General features: G+C 60.2%; 1 protein-coding gene across 2 annotated transcripts in view; it reads right to left on the bottom strand.

Moving 5' to 3' along the window:
- Window positions 1-667: 667 nt before the first annotated feature.
- EPHA8 (EPH receptor A8) overlaps window positions 668-18784 on the bottom strand; it is a 35464-nt gene continuing 17347 nt past the window's right edge. For both annotated transcript variants that reach the window (XM_082684593.1, XM_082684594.1), the window contains exons 4-17: window positions 16825-16980; window positions 14355-14690; window positions 10187-10311; window positions 9947-10109; window positions 8462-8555; window positions 7214-7281; window positions 6197-6361; window positions 5837-6022; window positions 5474-5535; window positions 4714-4923; window positions 3851-4000; window positions 3554-3744; window positions 2866-3039; window positions 668-2701 (exon numbers count right to left, since the gene is read on the bottom strand). In XM_082684593.1, coding sequence (XP_082540719.1) covers window positions 2587-2701; window positions 2866-3039; window positions 3554-3744; window positions 3851-4000; window positions 4714-4923; window positions 5474-5535; window positions 5837-6022; window positions 6197-6361; window positions 7214-7281; window positions 8462-8555; window positions 9947-10109; window positions 10187-10311; window positions 14355-14690; window positions 16825-16980 — 2195 coding nt within the window. In that variant the 3' untranslated portion in view covers window positions 668-2586. The remainder of the gene's footprint in view (window positions 2702-2865; window positions 3040-3553; window positions 3745-3850; window positions 4001-4713; window positions 4924-5473; window positions 5536-5836; window positions 6023-6196; window positions 6362-7213; window positions 7282-8461; window positions 8556-9946; window positions 10110-10186; window positions 10312-14354; window positions 14691-16824; window positions 16981-18784) is intronic.

Below are 18784 nucleotides of genomic sequence, written 5' to 3'. Positions count from 1 at the left end.
CTGGAGATCATTTGCTTTCTCATCAACAGCATCCTCAGGGGCATCTTCTCCAAATGGACATAGGCAGGCTCTGCTCTGCCTCCAACACCACTGCCCTGGCTCCTGATGCTCTCCCCTCTCCCTTGAAACAGAGATGGGTCCTCAGCCCCTGATGCCACAATTGCAGGTGCTTGCATCCCCTCCCTGCCCACAGCACCCAGGTCTCTCAATGGATCTATTGACCCCAAGGAAGTTGTTCCAATAAATGCTCCTTCCTCATGTGTTCCTCCTCTGGAGGATGTCTTTCTTCCACAAGAGCACTTGAGGCAAAGGCAGTGCCCACTTGCAAGCAATCGCCCTCCCATGTTAAGCACCAACTGCATGTCTTGAAAGACAAAATGTGGGACCTGCGGGCATGCTTCCTAGCACAGCATGGGCTATGAAGTTGGAAAAACCAGGGTTCTGGCTCAGCACCCCGCAAACATGACTTTAGGGAAGTTGACCTCTGTGAGACTCAGCATCTCCATATATAAAATGGGTGCATGAATCCTACATCCCGAGATAGATGAGAAAACCAGAGCAGAAAAAAATGTATGGGATACATACAGTAGGTGCATAGCAGAAGGCTGTTCTTTCTTACCAGGTGATGTTGAGGTTGAAAAATGGGGAAAAAAATGGGGGACACAGGCAAAGATGAGGCAGAATTTATTCTCATTGTGGGCAAGTTCAAGACTCAGGATGAAGACCACAGAGAAGCAGATCCCTGGGGCCCCAAGGGCACCTCACGCCCGGGGCAGGGGCCACACTTTGGCAAGTGCTGGGCCCACCGTGTCCACCCTGACTGTGAGGATCAGAGCCCAGGAACTGGGTGAGAGTGGGGTGGGGGTGGGAGGAAGACAGGGTCCTCCCCGGATCGTGTCCTGACCATGTTTCCGACTTCCATAGGAAGGAAGAACAGCTCGGCTATATAGTAATATAATATATAGAGGTGTAGAGAGCTGGCCGCGGCACCTAGGCGGGGCTGAGACTCCCCAAATTATTGCAGGAGGAGGGGGGGCTCAGTGCTGGCGTCTCTGCGGGACAGCTGTGCTGGCTCAGGGGAGGGGTGGGCTGGGTTGGGGGGGAGCTGGGCTTGCCCCTCCCTCTGGGGCCGGCAGGGGGCGCAAGGCATCCTGCCCAATGGTTCCTTGGGGCCCTGCCTGCCAAGCTTTCCCTGGGATGGTTCTTTCTCACCCTGGGTGCTTTTTATGTGCTTTGAAGACCATTTTTGCATTGTCAGGAGTGAGGAAAAAATATTCTGGCATGGTAGAAAAAAGATATTTACATACCCTGGTGGGCCGTAAAGGGGAGGGTCAGTCTCGGGGTGGGGGAGCTTCCAAAGCCCCCTCTCACCCACAGCTGTCAGTGTGGGATTGTGTGGGGAGAAAGAGCCCTGGGCTGGGAGGCAGGTAGCCTCAGCTCTGATACTTGGTTGCTGTGTGATCTTGGACAGGGCACATGCCCTCTCTGGGCCTTGTTCTCCCCAGGTGGTACAGGAGGTGGACGTGGGGCTGAAAAGCTGTGATCTTATGGTCCCTGATCTTAGGATTGAGGAGGGAGCGGTGCAGGCCAGGGCTGGGCAGTGAGAGGTTGGCAGAGGGTTTCCAAGGGAGGAGCCCTGGGCCACGGAGGGGCATGGGAACCAGAGGGAAGTTCAAGGGCCTGGCCCCTGACCAGGCAGCCAAGTCCAGCTGAGGGCATCTTGTGTACTCTACAGCGATGTCTACACAGTAGGCGGCCAGAGGGGCTGGCCGGGAACCCTGTTTTCCTGTGGAAGCAGCGGTGGGAGCCTGGTGGAGGCCGCAGGTGGCCCCCCACCTGCTGGAGGGAGGGCGCAGACCTGAGATAGAGCCGGGGGAGGGCTCACCCTGGCGGAGACAAGGGCGGGCCTGGTGCTGGTGTGGTTTCGAAGTGGCCCCTGATTCCAGCCTCCAGGTGTCAGGGGAGGTGGGTATGTGCCTCTCCCTAGTCCCTGCGGGCGCTGGGGCCCCGGGCCCATCCGCAGTGGGCAGCGTCACACCAAGTTCTGTGGGCACAGGCCTGTGACACATGTCCTCAGTCATGACACACCAGCCATGGTCACACACATAGGCCCCCCGTCCTAATGGAAAAGCATGCATACCCATAAGCATACGTCCGTGCTCGGACCTGATGGCTGGACACACACACGTGATCACAAATGTTCACCAAGGCTCCCACAACCTCATGAAAACACATCCCTACAGCATAGCAGCACACACGCACACGCACGCACGCACACGCGGAGGCAGGTGAGTGATGTCTCTGTCGGGCTCCGTGTCACTGAGGCCCCAGCCTCAGAGGAAGAGCAGCCCCTCTGCCCCGGGGACAGATGTCCCAGCCATCTGGGCGCCGAACGCCCCTCCCCAGGCAGCCTGAGCCCCAGTATGCCCAGGTCCTGCGGGGCAGCTCTTGGCCTCCCTGGCACCTGAGAGGAGGGACAGAGGCTTGGGGGCATGCCTGACCCCCCCAGCCAACCCTGCAAGTCCTCTGATGGCCAACACGACCCGGGTCTGCTTTCGTTGCTGCCCAGGTCCCACTGGCCTTGGGTCAGAGGTGCCGGCGGGGCCCCTGGGTGCTCGTCAGCTGGGCCCTCATGGTCTGGATGCTGCCCAGGATCTTCTTCTGGTGGCCCATGAGGGTGATGCCCAGAGCACGCACGTCCCTGTGAAGGAAGGGTTGGGCTGCTCTGGTCGGCCTGGGAGGCTGGGAACCACAGAGCCAGGGGGCAGACCCATCCCCTAAAGCTTCCCCCAACCCTGCCCCACCGCCTCGGTGGCCCTGCCTCCGGTCCCCACCCACACGGTCACCGCCCGACCCTTCACTCACTGAGCATCCATACGTAGCACCATTCCCAGCGAGGAGTAGCCGCCGGCGGCAAAGTGGTCCCGGTAGCGGCCCATGCGGATGGAGTCCAGCCAGTCCCCCACGGTGAGGCCACCGCCACCACCCCCGCCACCGCGGAGGTCAAAGCAGCTCTGGGCAAAGGCAGGGGGCGGGCACCTGAGGCACAGGGGCCTTTGGTAAGTGACCTGCCAGGGTCTCTGCCTTCCTTGGGGACCCTGGCACCAGCCACCCTCAGCCTCCATGCAGGCTCACTAGTGAGCAAAGGGTCTGAGGGTCTGACAAGGTAGCACCCAGGCCTGAAAGGAGAGGGCAGAGGAAAGCTCAGGCAGGACCGGGGTCTGGGGTCCAGGCAGGACAGCTGTTAGGGGCCCAGGTAAGGCAAGGATGAGGGGCCCAGGAAGCTCAGGGCTCAGGGGCCCAGACAGGACACGGGTGGGGAGCCCAGGTAGGACAGCAGTCAGGGGCCCAGGTAAGCCAGAGGTTGGGGGTCCAACTTGACAGGGGTCAGGGGCCCAGGAAGCTCAGGGGTCAGGGGCCTAGGCAGGTGAGGGGTTCAGGAGTCAGCTCGGTGTGGTCTGGACGTCAGGGCTGACCCTAAGTCTGGGCCTTATCTGGGGGAATACCGGGAGGGCAGCTGGGTTTGGGCAGAGCTGGGGTGGGCGCCAGGCACCTGTTGACAGTGGCAGTAGCCCTGAGACTCTCAGGGCTCCGGATGAGGGCATCGAGGACACTGACAATCTGTGAGAAGCGAGGCCGCTGGGCCCTGTCCTTGTGCCAGCAGTCTAGCATGAGCTGGTGCAGGGCGCGGGGGCAGCCCATGGGCGCGGGCAGGCGGTACCCCTCCTCCACGGAGCTGATGACCTGGGGTGGGGGGAGGGGACAAGCACAGTGCTGGGCTGGAGGCCGCCCCCCTCCCTTCCGCCCAACGCGCCCCGCAGCCTCTGCCCAGCCAGGGTCCTGGACTCACATCACGGTTTGTCATGTTCCAGTAGGGCCTCTCCCCATAGGCCAGCACCTCCCACATGACCACACCGAAGCTCCACACGTCGCTGGCCGAGGAGAAGGTCCGGAAAGCGATGGCCTCCGGGGCTGTCCAGCGGATCGGGATCTTGCCTCCCTGCAAGACATACGCAAGTGCTGAGGCCTTCTCCCCGGCCCGAGGCAGGGAGCCGAGCACCGGGGCAGGGCCAGGAACGCGGCAGTGCAGGTGCGGAGGCCCAGCCTCCCCCTGCCTGGAGCCCCCATTCTGCTCAGGGGACCTGCACTCCCAGCTGATTTGCAGACTGAGCGGAGGACCCTTGTGGTGTGGCTGGAACACAGCAGGTGCTCAGCAAACACGCGTCAACAGGCTGACAAGGGACGCAGCCTGCGGGACTCATTATCTTGCTGCCCTGCCTTCCTTTCTTTCTCGTTTCTTTCTGTTTTTGTCACAAAATCCTTTCTCTAAGTGAAACCTTATCCGGAGGCTCGGTAGGGGAGACCCCAAGGGAAGGTTCTCACTGAGGCAGGGTTGGGGGGCCCGAGCCCCAGCCCACTCAGCCTCATGCCTCGAAGGTGGACCCCAAGGCTTCTTCTCGCGATTCAGAGAGACACAGACCCTCCCAAAACCTCCCAGAGAGTGACCGACCACGGGCCGAACCCTGGTGTCTCTCCAGGCCACCCGGTATATAGGAAAGGTGGGAACGGGAGCTCCCATTTCCCAGAGGGGGAAACTGAGGTGCGGAGAAGAAGTAGGACTTGCCCCGGCTGAAGGCAGCCCCGACATTTCCAACTTCACTGTGTGTGTGGGAGCCCTCCCTGGTCTCACCGGAAAGCGGGGGGCCCACGCACCGTGGTGGTGTAGGCCGCGCCAGGGTCATCCTCCAGCACCCGGGAGAGCCCGAAGTCCGACACCTTGCACACCAGGTTGCTGTCAACCAGGACGTTGCGGGCAGCCAGGTCTCGGTGGACGTAGCCCAGGTCCGAGAGGTAGCACATGCCGGCGCCCACGCCTCTGAGCATGCCCACCAGCTGCGCGATGGTGAACTGCCCGTCGTGAGTCTGTAGGGGGACACGGCTGGGCTTCAGCAAGGCTCCGCGCCGCGTGCCAAGTGTCTTCACTGCTTATGAAGCACGTTCCTGTCTCAGCTCCTTCTCATGGTCTCATTTACGCTCTTAGCGACCCTGAGAGGGAGGTGGGGCTGTGATGATGTCTCACCCATCCTGAGAAGGAGAAACGGAGGCCCAGAGAGAGGAAGCCCGGCGCCCGGGAGGCTCAGCAGATAAACGGCTCGGGGGAGGGGGCTGGAGGCTAGCTATTTCCGCACCATGCCTCCCGGCAGGCAGGACCCTGGGTCTCCACGGAGGCACCCCTCCCAGCCTGCATGCAGGGCAGAGGACCCTGTGCAGGGAGGGCCCTTCCCATTAAGGGGGGCTGCAAGGCAATTTGATCGGCTGACCCTTAAGGCTCCTCCCTGTACCCCACTCCCCTTCCCCAGGTCCACTGGGTCCAAGCTCCCGTGGGTGTCTGGAGGTCTGTCCTTATCTCCCAACACCCAGACTGAACTCCCCTCCCCCCACACCCACGGGGTAGGCGGCGCGGGACACGCACCCGCAGGAAGGCGTCCAGAGAGCCGTTCTCCATGTACTCGGTCACGATCATTGCCAGGCGGCCTGGGGAGGGGTAGAGGCACGGGGTAGCTCTTGATCGAGTCTATCGATCAGAGACCCCAGGAACACGGTCCCTCTGTGACCTGCCAAGAGCTGGGCCGGCACTGAGGGCTCCAGGGAGACTAGGGTTCCCATTGGGGTCCTGGACTCTGGGTCCCCTCCCCACCCAAGTTACCCAGGGACCTGAACTGGGGAGATGGGGGCAGGGCAGGGGCAGAGCACCGTGGTCCAGGGGTGGACGCAGACTTCCGTGCTGGGGCAGGAGGGGCCCTGCAGGGTGAGGCTGCCCCCGCCCGGGACCTACCACGGGTGACGACACCTTCCAGGCGGATGATATTGGGGTGGTCAAACTGACCCATGATGGACGCCTCACTCAGAAAGTCCTGCCGCTGCCTCTCTGTGTAGCCGGCTTTGAGGGCCTTGATGGCCACGGGCACATCCCGCTGTCCCGGCACCCGCAGCCGCCCATAGCAGACCTCACCGGACTCCCCTGTGGACCCCGAGTGAGGCAGGGAGAGGAGGCTGTGGGACCCTCCCCTCCACACCTGGACCCCAGTACCCCCCTCCCCCACCCTGCCCCACAAAGTGTGTTCTCCTGCCCTGGGTGCCCCTCCCCCAGGCACCCCTCTGTGCTGTCCCCACCTTCACAACCCCCAAGGCTCACCAGAGCCGATAATTTTCTCGATGTGGATCCTGGAGGCTTCAATCTCTCGGGTGAAACTGCGGCCCGCCCGCCCAGGCTCCTCGTAATTGTGGGGTTCTGCATAGAACTGGGGCTCTGGGATCTTCCCTGGGGGGTGGTGCAGGGGCAGGAAGACAGGTGGGGGTGCTGAAGGGCCAGGAAAGAAATGTTATGAGTGGGGCGCAGAAGGCTTGCTCTCGCAGCATCCCCTGGGCCTGGGGTAGGTCTGGGATGGATGTAGAGGGTAAGGAGTGTCCCTGGGAAGCCCCGGGAAGCTCAGGTTGTGGAGGCAAACAGTAGGTGCCCAGTACATGCTTACCAAATAAAAATGGGGTCTCTATGGAGGAGCTATGGGGTCTCTAGGGGACTTCGGGGTCTCCAGTGGGTTCTGAGCACATATGCTGTTTTGGGGGGGGTTCACTTCTAGAAACTTTAAGGTCTATCTAAGTTGCTCTAGGGTAGAAATGTAGCAAAAACATTTTCATCCCAAATGCCAATTTTGATCGAAAGTAGCTCCCTAGAAAACCGCGGTGAGAAGGACTCTGAGCTGCGCCCAGCTGAGAATCGGTACCAGAACTGATACTAACGTCTACCACCGGCACAGGTGTGAGGTACAGAGGTAGGCTTTCTCCTATGTGCCCCATCTTGTGGGGTCCCTGCAGGGTTCTGGGAAAGCTGTCTGCACCATGGGTTCTTATCCAAGGGTATATGACACACCCCCTCCGAAACTACACAAAATTGTGTGTGAGTGCAGATGCGTGCATTTCCTGGGGAGGAGAGTTTCTAGCATCCCGGGTAGGGCCCGCCGACCTGATACGGGTGAACAGCGTGCCGCCTCTGAGGTCTGGGGTGTCTGACATCCTACTATCTCTGGGGCGCTCCTCTTTTCTGCGGGCTGCTCTGCTCCTCCCCAGCTGTCCCCTCCCCAGACCAGCATTGTCCCCACCTCCCTGGCTGGACCTCCTCTCTGCCCCCATGAGCCTGGGCCCCTGCACTCACCCTGCCCGTTCTGATACTGCATCTTCTCCTCGTCCGAGTCCTGGAAGGCCTTGCTGTAGCCGCAGTGCCTGCAAAGGACAGCCCTAGCCTCAGCCCTGACCCGGTTCGGGGACAGAGCAGAACTCCTCCCTTCTAGCTCCTTCCCTTTCTGATCAGTTCCTGCCCCTACAGAGTGGAGTCCCCACCCACAGGCTCTCAGCCCAGCTGGATGGTGACACCTTTGACAGTTACGATTTACAAAATCAAGTGCACCTGGTCTGCACAGCAGTCTACACAGCCTAAGCCCCATTTTACATGAAACCACCCTTGGGGGTGGGGACAGGGGCTTCCGGTATATATAACACTCTGTGACCTTGGCCAGCCACCTCCCTTCCCTGGGCCCGTGTCTCCACGTGTAAGACGATGCTTCCAGGCCTCGCTGTCTGGGCTCCTAAGCCCACACAAGGCACAGTGTCCTATCTCCAACCCCCTCTGGGATGCCATGGGAGACCACAGCAACTTCGGTTTTGACAGATCTTGGTTCCTGTCCCAGTTCTGACATCTACTTGGCAGAAGAGGCCTAACCTCTCTGATCCCCAACTAGTTCACCTGCAACGCGACGCCAGGATGTCTCCATCACAGCATTAAGTGAGGCGGAGACGGTCCCCTGGAGGGAGGCCCGGTGGGCCTGGCAGGTGGGTGGGCGTGGTACGGAGACACGGAGGGAGAGTCCAGATGACAACGGGCTCTGGGGCTTGAGCGACCCCATGAACAGTGGTGCCGTGTTCTGGGAGTGGGGGGCTGCGTGCTGTGTGGCTAAAACACATCTGAGCAGGGGTGGGAGTGGGCACATGGTCCTCAGGGGAGAGGCCTGTGCTGGTGACAAAATGTCAGCATGACAGCGGGGTTCCTAGCCATGGGTCCTGATCCAGTCACTCAGGGAAGATGGCCTCGGGTGAAGAGGGAAGAGAGGAGGGTCCGGGACAAGCATGGGGTCCTCCAGCCTTCTGAGGCTGTTTCTAGAAGAGGGGCTGGCAGAGATGGAGGAGGGCAGGCCAGGCAGGTGGACAGGAAACGGCGGGGGTGGGGGTAGGAGGGACGTGGGGGCAAGACAGAAGCGTTCCCCAAGGGGGGAAAGAAGAGCACATATGCAGGAAGCAAAGCCAGCCCCCAGCAGCTTGGTGGAGCCTGGACCAGGCTGGTGGGGGAAGGGTTTGGGTGGTGGTGCGGTGGCGGGGGGTCGGGGGTGGCACGGCCAGGACCACCCACCTCTTTTTGCAGATGAGCAAGAGCAGAAGCACGACCAGGCCCGTGATGAGGGTCAGGCAGATCCACACAATGGTCCGGGTGTCGTAGCGGGGCCCTGGGGGGTAGGGAACAGCAGGGTGAGGGAGTCTGCAGGCTCCCCGGGGCGGACACACGGGGTGAGCAGCATCCTGGCTGTGAGTCAGCCCTGGGTTGGGGTCACAGCGGCTGCCTCCTCTGCCCAGACCCTCCCCTCTACTAAGCTGTCCCTTCCAAACCCTGCTAACCCAGGCTTCCCAGCTTCCCGGCTTCCCACTCCGGTGCCAGCACTTTCTGACACGGTGTGAGCCCCGGAGAAGCACTAGACTTCTCTGAGCCCCTGTCTTCCCCCTGTAACCTGCCTGTCCCGCCTGTTGTTCAAACAGTAGCAAAACCAAATGTGCTGAGATATGCGGGTTCCCGTCCCAGTTACAGAAGAACCCACTATTCTCTTCAGCTTTCAGACCAGAACCCTGAGGCTCAGAGACGCAGGGAACTTCCTCCAGGCCACACAGTAAACAGGAGGGAGCGGGGCAGTCTCAGTGCCGTGTCAGACCTCAGAGCACCTGAGACACTCCATGGGCTGGGGCTCGAACCTTTCTCTGCCAACACCGCCCCCCAGAGGGCACCCCAGCATAGAGCACAGAGAGGACCCCAAGCAGCTGGAGGGGGGGCAGGGCATCCGCAAGCTTGAATGTGCCTCAGGATCACCCTGACGGTCTGAATTGCTGGGGCGCCTGGGGGCTCAGTCGGTTGAACATCCGACTCTTGATTTTGGCTCAGGTCATGATCCCAGGGTCACGAGATCAAGCCCTGTGCCAGGCTTTGTGATTCGCATGGAGTCGGCTTGAGATTCTCTCCCCCTCCCTTTGCCCCTCCCCCTGCGCACATTCTCACTCTCTCTCTAAAATAAGTAAGTAGGTAAATAAAATAAAATCTTAGGGCGCCTGGGTGGCTCAGTGGGTTAAGCCGCTGCCTTCGGCTCAGGTCATGATCTCAGGGTCCTGGGATCGAGTCCCGCATCGGGCTCTCTGCTCAGCAGGGAGCCTGCTTCCCTCTCTCTCTCTCTCTCTGCCTGCCTCTCCATCTACTTGTGAGTTCTCTCTGTCAAATAAATAAATAAAATCTAAAAAAATAAAAAATAAAAATAAATAAAATAAAATAAAATCTTAAAAAAAAAAATAACCCAAACCTGAATTGTTGGACAACTACCTAGAGGGTCTCTGGGGCAAGTATAAGGGGTCTTGTCTGCGATGCGCACCATGACACCGGCTAGACACCCTGGTGACTCGGTGACAGCCAGTGTTTGGCGGGATGTCACCGGCTCCGTCACCTTGGGCAAGTCGCTTCCATTCTCGGAGCCTCAGTGTTCGGCGTTCCCTTCCTCTGGCCACCGGGGCCCCAGCACCCAGCCTGGCCCAGCTCCCAGCCTGGCCCAGCTCTCTCGGCCTCCCCGCTCCCCGCACTCACGGGGTTTCCCGGTCTCCACCTCCATGGCCTGGCTGAAGCGGCCGCAGCCTGCGGACGTGCGGGCTCGGACCTGGAACATGTAGCGGGTGCCCGGCTTGAGGCCCGAGACGGTGGCCCTGGTGGTGACAGCCTTGAGCGTAGAGTAGCTCTGCATCTCCTTGTCCTGGGCACAAGAGGAGTGGTGAGCCCAGGCTCCTCCCGCCGGCTTCCGCTGCCCCTCTCTCCCTTCCCGGCTGGTACCTTCTCGTAGTACTTGATCTCGTACTCCAGGATGATGCCGTTGGGCTGCTCTGGCTCCTGCCACAGCAGGGACACGCTCGTCTGCCCGGCCCGCTCCTGGCGGATCACCACCACCTGGGACGGGGCTAGGGGACGGAGGCCAGCCTCGGTCAGATGGCTGGATGGGGGATGACGGAGACTGGCCTCTGTCCCAGGAAGGCTGGCTTGGGGCGTGCTCACCCTGCCAACTATCCTGCCCCCCAGCACCCATCCCAGGAGAGCCGGCGGCCTCCAACACTCCCAGCAAATCACCCGCTGCCACTCTGGCCGGCCCCCCGGGGTCAGCACAGCCTGGCTCTAGGCCTGGATGCTGGGGCTGGCTTGACCCAGACGTAGCCCAGCTTTCACTGCCTCCTCCTCATCTCTGGCCAGGCCCATCCTCTGGAAGCCTGCTGGACACCACGAACCCCATCCAGCAGACCCTGGATGCCCTGGGGCCCCACCACCGGAAGTCTCTATCTCCAAGGGTCTGGGGTAGGACAGGCTCTCAGGAGTGCCTGAGGAGGAGGAAGGAGAGGGGAAAAGCAGACGGACCCCGTGTCCTCACTGCCTGGGTTTGGAGGGTAGGACCGCAGTAGCTCTGATACTCGGGGAAAGGTAATGAGCTGGGTGCCCCTGAGCCCCAAGATTCCCGTGTCACACCAGGTCACCTGTTCAACAGGTCACGCAGTGACTGAGTCACCATTCCCTCCCTCCCTGTCTCCTGCTTTCAGGGCACCTACCCCCAAGGTGAGTCTGCTGGAAGGTGCCAGAGTCCGCCAGCCGCAGCCAGGCTGACTCTCTGGCCCACAGCTCCCCCGTCCCACTATCTGGGTATCCTGTCCCCCACATCCCCCGCACATCCGGAGCTCCTCGAAAGCAGGGGCTACACAGGGTAGGTACCCAACAAACATTGCTAGGCGACTTTGACATGAAAAATAAACTCCCAGAGTTAAGGGGGGGGCGTGGCACAGGGCCCCCCCATCAGCCCCAGAATCGGGCCTGGGTCACAACCTGTCCTCTTCTTGGTGGCTGGGGCCATTATTCCCTGGGGTGGCAGTTTCCCCATCCAGGAAGGGAAGCTAGCATTACCACCTGCCAGGACGAGGTGAGGATGGGGTAAGACCGTTGTTTGGGAGGAACACACACCAGTGCCAGCAATACGTAGGTGCCCCTTAAAAACAAAGGACTTCCAAGGCAAGAGGTGCTGTATGAGGGGAGCAGACACAGAGGGGGACCAGGAGCACAGAGGAGGAAGGGAAACAGGGTGGGGGCACCAGAGAGGCTCCAAGGAGGAGATTGCTGTAGAGAAGAGGGACAGAGAAGAGGAGAGGGGAGGGGAGGGAGAGAGGAGGGCCATTGGAAGCCAGACCTCCCCAATTTGCTCAGGGCTGTTACCTGCCCCAGGGCCACCCCCCACCGCCCCGGATTTTCTGAATGCCTTCCACATGCCTTGTGGTCTACTAGGACCTGGAGATCTACAGTGACCGAGGCAGCTTTCAAGGAGCTTATAATCCATACAGAGAAAGTAAATAAGAAAACAAATTGATGTATAATCACAGGCTGGTTAAGTACCCCGAGGGACAGGAAGAAGGCTGGGCGTGTGATGGAGCCGACCTTGTATGCACAGGGGACAGGAGTGGGGAGTGGAACCAGGCCATGTTAGCTGGCGCAGGGAGGTGGTCAGGGTGGGTCTCCCCAAGGCAGGGATGACAGCGGAACCAAGGACTGAAGGAATCAGCCACCCAGCATCACAGGGATGAGCCTGTCGTTCCGAAGGACTTCCCAACGGTGAGGCCAGGGCACCCACTCGAGAGACTCTGATCCGACCAGCGCTCTCCGGAGGAGAAGTAAGGCCGAGGCAGGAAGCGCTTGGTGTGCTCCAAGAGCTGGACAGATGCATGGCAGGCCAGTGCGGTTGCAAGGGAGGGAGCCAGGTGAGAGTAAGTGAGTGAGGCTGGAGGGGTGGGTGGGGTGGGTGGCTGGGGGTGCCCCCCATCCCGGCCCTGGGAGCGTCTCAGTGGGATCTGAGCTCAGGCTGAAGCTGGTAAAGGACTCAGGTGTGACCAGAACTCACTTATGCTTTTAAAAAATTCAATCAGGATGTGGAGTGAGAAGGTATCCTGGGGCGAGGGGGAGCGGGCTCCGGGGTCATCCAGACAACGCAGGGTGGGGGTGGGAATATGCTATGGATTGAACTGGGTCCCCCTCCCCAAATTCATATATCAAAGCCCTAATTTGATAGTGTTTGTAGGCGGGGCCTGGGGATGTGATTAGGTGTCGGTGGGGTCGTGCAGGTGAGGCCATCAGGATGGGATTAGACTTCTCTCTTTCTCTGCCTTGCGAGAACACAGCGAGCAGGCAGCTATCCACGAGCCAGGAAGCAGGTTCTCACTAGAAACCAAACAGCCCAGCACCTTGATCTTGGACCTCCAGCCTCAAGGACAGTCATCAGTAAATTTCTGTGGTTTAAGCCCCCGACCTATGGTATTTTATCACGGTAGCCTGAGCTCAGGGAAATAGATCGGAAGGGGTCTGAGGCGGAGACGGTCCCCTGGAGGGAGGCCCGGTGGGCCTGGCAGGTGGGTGGGCGTGGTACGGAGACACGGAGGGAGAGTCCGGATGACAACGGGCTCTGGGGCTTGAGCGACCCCATGAACAGTGGTGCCGTGTTCTGGGAGTGGGGGGCTGCGTGCTGTGTGGCTAAAACACATCCGAGCGGGGGGCAAGAGTGGGCACATGGTCCTCAGGGGAGAGGCCTGTGCTGGTGACAAAATGTCAGTGGGGTTCCTAGCCATGGGCCCTGATCCGGTCACTCAGGGAAGATGGACCCAGGTGAACAGGGAAGAGAGGAGGGTCCGGGACAAGCATGGGGTCCTCTAGCCTTCTGAGGCTGTTTCTAGAAGAGGGGCTGGCAGAGATGGAGGAGGGCAGGGCAGACAGGTGGACAAGAAATGGGGGGCGTAGGAAGGGTTTGGGGGCGAGACAGAAGCGTTCCACGAGGGAAGAAAGAAGAGGGAGAGAAACCCCCACTGCGTGTGGCCAGGTGGGGAACCTGAGCTTCAGTGGGCAGCTGGGGAGACAGACCTGGCCAGGGCTGCCTGAAGAGGACGCAGACAGAGTCGCACAGACTGCTCTTTCGGGAAGGTTCCCTGGGAAGAGAACTGGTCGGTGGCGGAAGGGAGCGTGCCTTCAAGGGAGGCTTTTTCTTTTCATGATGGAGCATACGGCTGGCGTCAGGAGCACTGTTGGGCTCTGGAGACCCATGGGCAAGGTCAGGGCCACAAGCACCAGACCCAGAGGCCTATTCCCCACCATGTCACCAGCCCTGAGGACAGAGCTGGGCATTCTGGGGGTGCCTCGCATGTGCTGGTCTGATGAGAGTCTCTCGAGTGGATGTCTATCTCTGGCATCAGAGAGGGGGTGCTCTGGGCTCACAGTTGGGAGGTCCGTTTCCCTTGGGGGCAAAACAGACCTGGGTTCGAATCCCGACTCTGCCATTTCCTACGCGGTGACTCAGACCCTTGCTGTCCTCCCTGGTGACATGGTGAGAAGGCTCAGGGCCAGGGACGGGGTGGGAGCCACAGCAATCCTAGGCGTGTGCTGGGGTGGCTGCGGATGGCGAGGCTGCCGTGGTGGGCTCTTGGGTCGAGCTGTCACTGGATAGGCAGGACCCACCCGAATTTGGGAAGAGAGAGGCTCCAGGGGCAGAACCCAGCCCAACAGCTGGCTAGGACCCGAGATAAATGGCTGTTGTCCAAACCAGTGCAACTAAGTCCATCCCTGGAGCAGCAGTGGCAGGTGTTCTGAAAAATGATAATCAGAGTGATTTTACCTTTTAATGACATTTATGGGGCACGGACCTTGGGCCAGGTGGGGGGCTAAGCATTTTTATCTCTCTCACTTAAGCCTCATAGTACCCGAGGCAGACACCATTACTCCCATTGTACTAGGGAAGAAACAGAGGCAGAAAGAAGGTTCTGGAACCTATGAAATGCCGTGCCCACCTGTCTCTGCTTTGTTGGCTTCCTCCCACCTACAGGACAGGTTCTACTCTCCTAACGACCCGGAGAGCCCAGAGCTCTGAGTCCTGGGGAGGAAGGCAGGGCCAGGGGCCGGGGAAGCTGCCAGCCCGAACCACTCCGCCTACCTGCCTGGTTCGTGGTGATGTTGACGACAGCTGCCCGGCGGGGCTCAGGGCTCAGGTCAGACACGCCGTTGACGGCCTCGATCCAGAAGGAGTAGTTCATGTGGGCCAGCAGATTGGCCACCATCAGACTGGCCCGCACCAGGCTTGTCTGCTGAGGCACGAAGCGGGGGCCGCTCCCACAGGTCTCGCAGTGGCCCAGTGCCCAAGGGCAGCGGCGGCACACGGCGTTGTAGGTGATGTCATTGCGGCCACCCAGATCCAGGGGAGGGGCCCATTCCAGGGTCACGGAGGTCCCGTTCACGCTGGAGATCAGATTCACGGGCGCCGAGGGTGGCCCTGGGGAGAGGAGAGTGGCTGGTGGCAGCGGAGGGCATTTACCTGGGCTGGCCCAGCTGCCCTCCATCAGACCAGAGAAGGGCTGGGACTCCCCTATGATATTCGGGGGTCCCCGAGGAAAAGGACATGGCCTTGTCCAGCCTCTGGGAGCCCCCTAAGAGCAGACACAGCATCAGACTGGACCACAGTGTCAGGTCTGTGTCCAGAAAGCTAAGCCCCATCCCTTACCATCCCACTGCTGGACCACAGAGAGCCCAGGTTTGGGCTTCCTGAAGTTTCCATCGGGAGCAGGGTGAGAGACGGACAATCCTCAGAGGTGCCCACAGCAGCCACCCTGGGTGTAAAAGGCCCCTGCTGTCTGCGTCCCACACTCTGTTCCTTACCCTCTGTGCTTGGTTTACTGCGCAGATCCCGGAGCCCTGCTGTGGGGTGCGGGGGAGGCGCCGGGAAGCCCAGTGGGGTCTCTGTGGCAGTGTAACCCCCCACTCCCACCCCCCACCCCCAAGGGAGCCCAATCTGGGCAGTGCAGAGATTCTGGAAAGCTGGGGATGGGGGTGGGGGCTGGGGTAGGTTCCCAGGGTGGGTGGGGATTTGAGTCTGGAGGGCATGGGGGGGGGGATGTGGGGACCCCTGGGGCTTAGAATTCCAGTTCTCAGCACCCCAGGCAGGGACTCTTAGATCTTAAGAAAATAGAAGCATCTCGGAATCATAGGGAATCATAGAATCCGAAGGGCACGGAATACTAAAAGCCTCGTCTTTTATAGTCTTAAGATTTCTAGAACCTGAGGGCCCTGAATTGTGGATCTGGAGGGAAACTGGAGTCTGGCTCACCGAATACAAGTGTCCCTGATCTAGAGCTGGGCTCCCCTTGCCTGCAAACCCTATGGTAGTTACCATGTCACTCAGCCATCCTTTTTGCCTGGGCCGGTCCCACATGGGGTAAACACACAGGTCTGGGCAGAAGGAGGGAGGGAGGGAGACAGTGTGTGTGTGTGTGTGTGTGTGCACACTCTCAGCTGCCACATACAGGGAAGGATGTGGGGGGAGAGGGAGATTGGGGACTGAGGCTGGGTTGGACTGGGGGGCACAACCAGACAGAACCTTAGGAAGCCCCTGCCACCCCACCACAAGAGACCAGGGTTGGGAAACGGGATGGGCTAAGCTGGCTGCTGCCTCTCCCAGCTGGGATGGGGGTGTGAGAGGTCCCTTCAGGCCGGGAGAGGAAGTAAGGAAGGAGAACCATCAGAACGCTGGGACAGTCGCGCAGCCCTGCAGGCACGGTGCCAGAGTCCCTTGGCATCCCCTCGGGTACACAGGGCATGAGCACACACAACCACACTTCTCCAGGCACACGCACGTCCCCTGCAAAGCGAGGTGTGCACACACTGAACCCCCAAGGCACATTCATGCAACCTCTGCGGGGACTTGGGGGTCCCCTTTAGGGACCCGGATGTGCACACACAGCCGTAGCAATCCTTTACACACACGGCCATGAAACCCCGACGCTCACGCTCGAGCGTACACACACTACACAGGCGTCTTCCATAGGAGCAGCTGCCGACACAGACGCACACGGTGTCACCATCGCGGCAGGTGTTCCAGAGCCACATGCAGAATCAGACCTGCACATGGCAGCATCTGCGCAGGCAGCCACACGCACTCCCGGCACACACTCGTGCACTCACTGCACACACACGGAGGCAGCTCTGACCATCAGGGATGACAGGGATCGGGGGCTCCTCTGAGACTCCTCTGCTTCCTGGGAACCTGCTGGCTTGCCCACCCCAGCTCCCAGGACATCAGCCTCACTGCTGGGTCAGGAAATGACCAAAGCCACCTCTCATCGGTCCTCTGAAGCAGAGAGGAAAGATGGAGGGAAGGAAGGAAAGATTCCCCTGAGGGGAGGTGGCAGGTGACATATGACAGGAAGTGGGGACCCCGAGAGAGGTGAAGGTAGGGACCCCCACCATGGAGACAGAGTTAGAGTCACCCCCCAGCCCTAGACTGGCCCCTGATCCAAGAAAGCCACCTGTCCCTGTGTCACCTCCAGAGTCCTGGCTCCCTGGAGTCTGGGAGCAGGAGGTCCTGGCCTGCTCTTGGTCTCCAGGATTCCGGGGTGCAGGGCGGTACTCACGGGTGCAGGCTGCAGACGGCGGGTCTAGGGATGCACGGTAGTAGCTGAGGTCACAGTGGCAGGCCTGGGCAGCGGGGGCTGCAGAGTGGCTGTGGAGGGGGCAGCGGGCGCAGAGCTGGTCCCCGGGGGCCGACTTGTAGAAGCCCAGCTCACAGGCTGCGGAGGATAAGGCGGCTTCAGAGGAGCCCACCAGGCTGCCCTGGCCGGCCCTGGGACTGCCCTCATTCTGACCCAGGGCTTCCGGCCAGATCTCCCAGGGGACACCGGTGCAGGCCTTCAGCATGCCCCAGTCCTACCCTCGCTGGCAGATGGAAAGACTGAAGCACAGAGAGGGCCTGTGACTTACACGGGGTTGCACAGCTAGGCGGGGGCAGAGCTGAGGCCGGGACCCTGACACCAGAGTCCCAGCCTGAAGTCGGCCCAGGAAAGAGCCTCCTCACACCGGAGAAACATCTCCTCCTATGGCCCTTCCTGGCCAGGCCTGTCTCCAGCCCGAATCTGTCCCTCACAGGAACCCGGTCCCTGAGTGAGACGCTGCCTCGGAGTGTCAGGAGGCTAGGCATCCAAGGGCTGTGACTTGGGGAGGAAAAAACGCTGGGAGGGAATGGGGTGGGCGGCAGTGTGACCGTGATAGGAGACACAAGTGGTAAGACCCCACTCAGCACAGATTCCAGACGCCACCACAGCCACCTGGTGTGGAAGGGCCAGGCGTGGGGCCCAGGGCTCCGTTTCCCAAGCTCCCAAGCAACGACTCCCCGGGACATCGCCGGCTCCCACCCCTCCCAGAGCCTGCATCCCTGTCACCGTGCCCTGCCCCTGGCCTCCACCACACCTGCATCATCTCTGACGTGGAGGCCCCAGCCTCCAGCCTGGCCTCCCCCGCCCCGGCCGCCAGCCTGACTGCTGCTCGTTCCAGCAGAGTTCACGAGCGCCTACTCTGTGCCAGGCACGGATCCAGGCACCAGAGACCCAGCCATGAGCGAGACTCTCAAGGAGGGTCGCTGCCCTCACGGAGCCAGTCTCTTCGAGTGGGAGACATGCAGTAAACGAGGCTGAAACTGTTTCCAGGAAGGAAATCCAACGGGGTAGCTATGGCAAAGGGTGACTGGTGGGAGAAGCTAGCTTCCTAGAGAAGGAAATGATATTTGAACCTTGCCTAAAAAAATAAGAACCAATAGAGACATTCTAGGTTGAGGAACTCCCTAAAGCAATGCCCAGTGCAACAGTGCCCAGCGTTCAAAGCCCTGCTGCAGCCTGCTCTCTTCCCACCCTCAGGCTAAACTAAGGAGCTGGCAATTTCCCACATCTGGCAGTTTGCTTCCTGCCTCAGGGCCTTTGCATGGACTGTGCCTTCTTCCTGGGGTGCCTTTTGCACCCTTGGTCAACCTGTGAAACTCTTTCAAGATTCATTTTAACTGTTCCTTCGAATGAAGCCTTTTTCCATACCTACACACACACACACACACACACACACACACATACACACACACGCAGGTGCACAGAAGCCATCACTCCCCGCCCCACTTCTGCAGCCCCTGCTCAGGACCACCACCTCTCACACACCCTACGGCTGTGCTGTTTAATCTGTAGGTCTGGCTCACCTCCTAAACCAGCAGGTGCTTGCAGCCAGCTCCTTGTGGATAAGGACATCTCAACCTTCCTAGTGTCTGGCTCTGAGCAGAAATTGTCAGCGCCCGTAGTAGGTTTCAAAGTGAGCTAATCCTGACATTGTCTGCTCTGGGCAGAAAGCGAACCCAGGAGTTCAAGAGCACCGAATGCCACCCAGCCAGGCGGCTCCCGGCTGCACCATGGACCTGACATCCTTTGCCACAGAGACCACCGGGAAGTTTATGGGATTTCTATCCACAAAGTCCCATTCTGGAAAACTCCGTGCTTGACAGAAGCTTCACTTGAAAAGACATCATGGGGGTGCCTGGGTGGCTCAGTGGGTTAAGCCTCT

The sequence above is a fragment of the Mustela nivalis genome (assembly GCF_964662115.1).
Source record: "Mustela nivalis genome assembly, chromosome: 10".
In the NCBI taxonomy this organism is placed as follows: Eukaryota; Metazoa; Chordata; class Mammalia; order Carnivora; family Mustelidae; genus Mustela; species Mustela nivalis.
The sequence above is the reverse complement of the archived record's forward strand: the minus strand, read 5'-3'. Positions and strand labels throughout refer to the sequence as shown.